We start from the raw sequence: 2,946 nt of genomic DNA, 5'->3' as shown, positions 1-2,946 counted from the left end.
TGTCTAACTCCTGGATTAGACTCCTGTAGGACGTGTCTAACTCCTGTAGGACGTGTCTAACTCCTGGATTAGACTCCTGTAGGACGTGTCTAACTCCTGGATTAGACTCCTGTAGGACGTGTCTAACTCCTGTAGGATGTGTCTAGCTCCTGGAGTGTGTGCTTGTTTTTGCTCTGAATGGCCCTCGTCGCAGCAGCTGATCTGGGGTCAGGGTTTGGGGAGGAGGGAGACGGTGACCCGGGTCAGTGACCCCTGGCTGCCTCTGGTTGCTATTGATAGACCCGTCTGTTGGCTCAGCGACACACACACACACACACACACATACACACACAGGTGTTAAAGATCACATTGCTCAACAGCTGATTGCTGTTTCGACACACACACACACAGTTTCTGCAGAGTCACCCACGTGCCGGAGGACTTCAGACTCAGTTCTGACCCACTTCTGACCAGACGTTTGTCTGAACGGACATGAAATGTGTTCAGTCATCAGCTGCAGAATAAATCTCCTGTTGGCCCTGAACGCCTCGTCCAGAACAGTTCTGCTGGTTTTACTGGGTCTTTGTGTTCTTTGCTTTCTTTGAGCAGAACAGGTTGGATGTGTTTGGTTTGGAGCTCTGATGGTTTTATTCCTGAATTTCTAACAGTTGTCCAAATTTACCAAAACATCAATTATATGAAACCAAATGGTCAAAACCTGAACAGGAGGCTGTGTCAAAGCTGAGGCCCGCGGGCCTAAAGGCTAGCTAAATGTAGCATAAGGCTAATAATGGCTAAAATGGACAGAATAGAAGCCAGGAGGGGGAGGGGTGAGGAAGAGGAAGAGGGAGGAGGGGGAGGGGGAGGATGGGGTGAGGAGGAGAAACACGAGCACCATATTTCATCAGCCCTTTTTTGTGCAACATTTCCACAAATATTTGATCTGAAACAAAAACATCATTTTGAGTCAGAGCTCCGAGCCAAGGCCGGGCTGCCGGTTTCACAACACGAGCAGAACTTCTCTGAACCCGACCCGAAGCCCGGCTGGGCCTGAGCTTTGGCTGCTGCTCTCAGTGACACCTAGTGGAGAAACCTGCGAACTGCAACCAGCTGATTCCTCCAAACCATCAGCTCCTTCTGGTAGCCCCGCCCCCTTTTGGGTGACACCAAACAGGAGTTGTGTTTACCCCTCAAAAAGGGGCGGGGCTTTGTGCTATGCTAGCTGTTAGCAATAAGAGCTAGTAAACGACACTTCATCCAAACACGTTCACTCAGAGAGGTGTGCGACTGATTTATTAAGACAGGAAGTGCAAGTACAAAGGTTAGCTCCTAACAAGGCGGCCATGTTGGTTTTCAGCTTTACCTTCAATCAGTTTCAGTTCAAACTTCTGAGATTAAACAAGAAGACAGAGATTTGTCCCTTCTGAGACACTGTATTTCAGGAGGGTGGGGCTGAGAGGACGGCTCCATCAGACGGAGTCAAAATGGCTTCCATGATACTTTGGCTTGGAACTAGGTTTTATATGGCTTCATTTAGAACTGGGTCCAGATCTGTCCTGGTCACCAGAGGACGATCTGGATCTGAATCTTGGTCACCAGAGGGTGATTCAGAAGTAAAAGTGTCTCCTTTAGTTCTGAATCAGCAGCACCAGCAGCACCTCCTTCTGGGTTCTGGGGGGTCCAGATGATTGGTTTTTGTGGTTCTGGGGTGTTCAGTGGTTCTGGGGTGTTCGGTGGGTTTTGGGGGGTCCAGTGGTTCTGGGTGTCCACAGGCCCCCGCTCAGGTGGCGCTGAAGGCGTTGCTGATGAAGGCGGACCGGTCCGGCAGGCTCCGGTACCGGAGCGTGTAGTTCCGGCCCTGGTTGTTGTCCCAGAACTCGCCCTGGTCGCTCCGCAGGAACACGGCGAAGTCCACGGCCGAGCTGGGGTCCATGAAGGGCGGGGTGTACACCGTGAAGCCGAACCGCTCCTCCTCGGAACCCGCCGGGTCCTCTCCCGGGACCGGGACCGGGACCGGGACCGGCAGCGCCTGCGCGTCCACGTGCGACAGCCAGCCGTTGAAGGTGTACCGGACCCCGACCTCCCGGACCCCGAGACCCCTCAGGACCCGGATCTGACCCCGGAACTCAAACTGCGTGATGTGGAGCTTCTCCAGGCAGACCCGCAGGTCCAGAACCCTCTGGTCCGGGTCCCGGAGCTCCGGGAAGCAGGCCACCAGCCGGTCCGTGTCCAGAGCGGACCTGAGGTTCTGGCACAGGTCGTTCAGGTCCTGCTGGGGCGGGAAGCTCTTGTGCCGGGACAGGACCTTGGAGGGGATCTGCGGTTCCTCCTGGGAGCTGAAGTGTTTGACGCTGGTCAGGGTCAGACCCAGAGAGTCCGCGAACGTGACCCGCTTCCGGCCCGAGTCCGAGTCCGCGTCCAGGAGCGCGGCCGGGTAGGCTGGCAGGGACCGGGCCCTCCTCCGGTCCCTCATGAACCTCTCCAGGTGGGACGCGTCCAGCTCGTCGTCCAGGTCCTCCTCCTCTTCATCATCTTCATCATCTTCATCTTCATCCTGCAGGCCGTTCTGCACGGACCGAACCGGACCGGGATCCTCTCCGGCCCGGAACGGAGGAGGTGAGCGGGACATGAGTCAGCTGAGTCCTGCGGGACCAGGCGCTGCGGGTCCGCTTCTATACGAGTCCCGCCCCCCGGGGTGGGGGGGTGGGGGACAGAGTCCTGAGTCCTGGACCGGGTCACAGAGAGAGACAGAGACAGAGACACCGAGAGACACACAGAGAGACATGGACTCATATTTATTTTAACTTTTTATGTGAAACTTTAAATATTTTTTTCATATTTTCTGTTCAGAACCTACTGAACCGGACCTGAGACAAAACTGGACCTGAGACAGAACCTGGACCTCAGACAGAACCGGACCTTAGACAAAACTGGACCTGAGACAGAACCTGGACATGAGACAGAACC

At 55.0% G+C, this 2,946-nt stretch overlaps 1 protein-coding gene across 1 annotated transcript; it reads right to left on the bottom strand.

Annotated features, from left to right (window-relative positions):
• Positions 1–1,711: 1,711 nt before the first annotated feature.
• On the bottom strand, positions 1,712–2,940 carry ppp1r3g (protein phosphatase 1 regulatory subunit 3G). Its single transcript, XM_017404751.3, has one exon. The coding sequence runs from the start codon at positions 2,606–2,608 to the stop codon at positions 1,760–1,762; it is 849 nt and encodes a 282-aa protein (XP_017260240.1). The 5' UTR covers positions 2,609–2,940; the 3' UTR covers positions 1,712–1,759.
• Positions 2,941–2,946: the final 6 nt, after the last annotated feature.

Source organism: Kryptolebias marmoratus, linkage group LG21 (genome assembly GCF_001649575.2).
Source record: "Kryptolebias marmoratus isolate JLee-2015 linkage group LG21, ASM164957v2, whole genome shotgun sequence".
In the NCBI taxonomy this organism is placed as follows: Eukaryota; Metazoa; Chordata; class Actinopteri; order Cyprinodontiformes; family Rivulidae; genus Kryptolebias; species Kryptolebias marmoratus.
The sequence above is the reverse complement of the archived record's forward strand: the minus strand, read 5'-3'. Positions and strand labels throughout refer to the sequence as shown.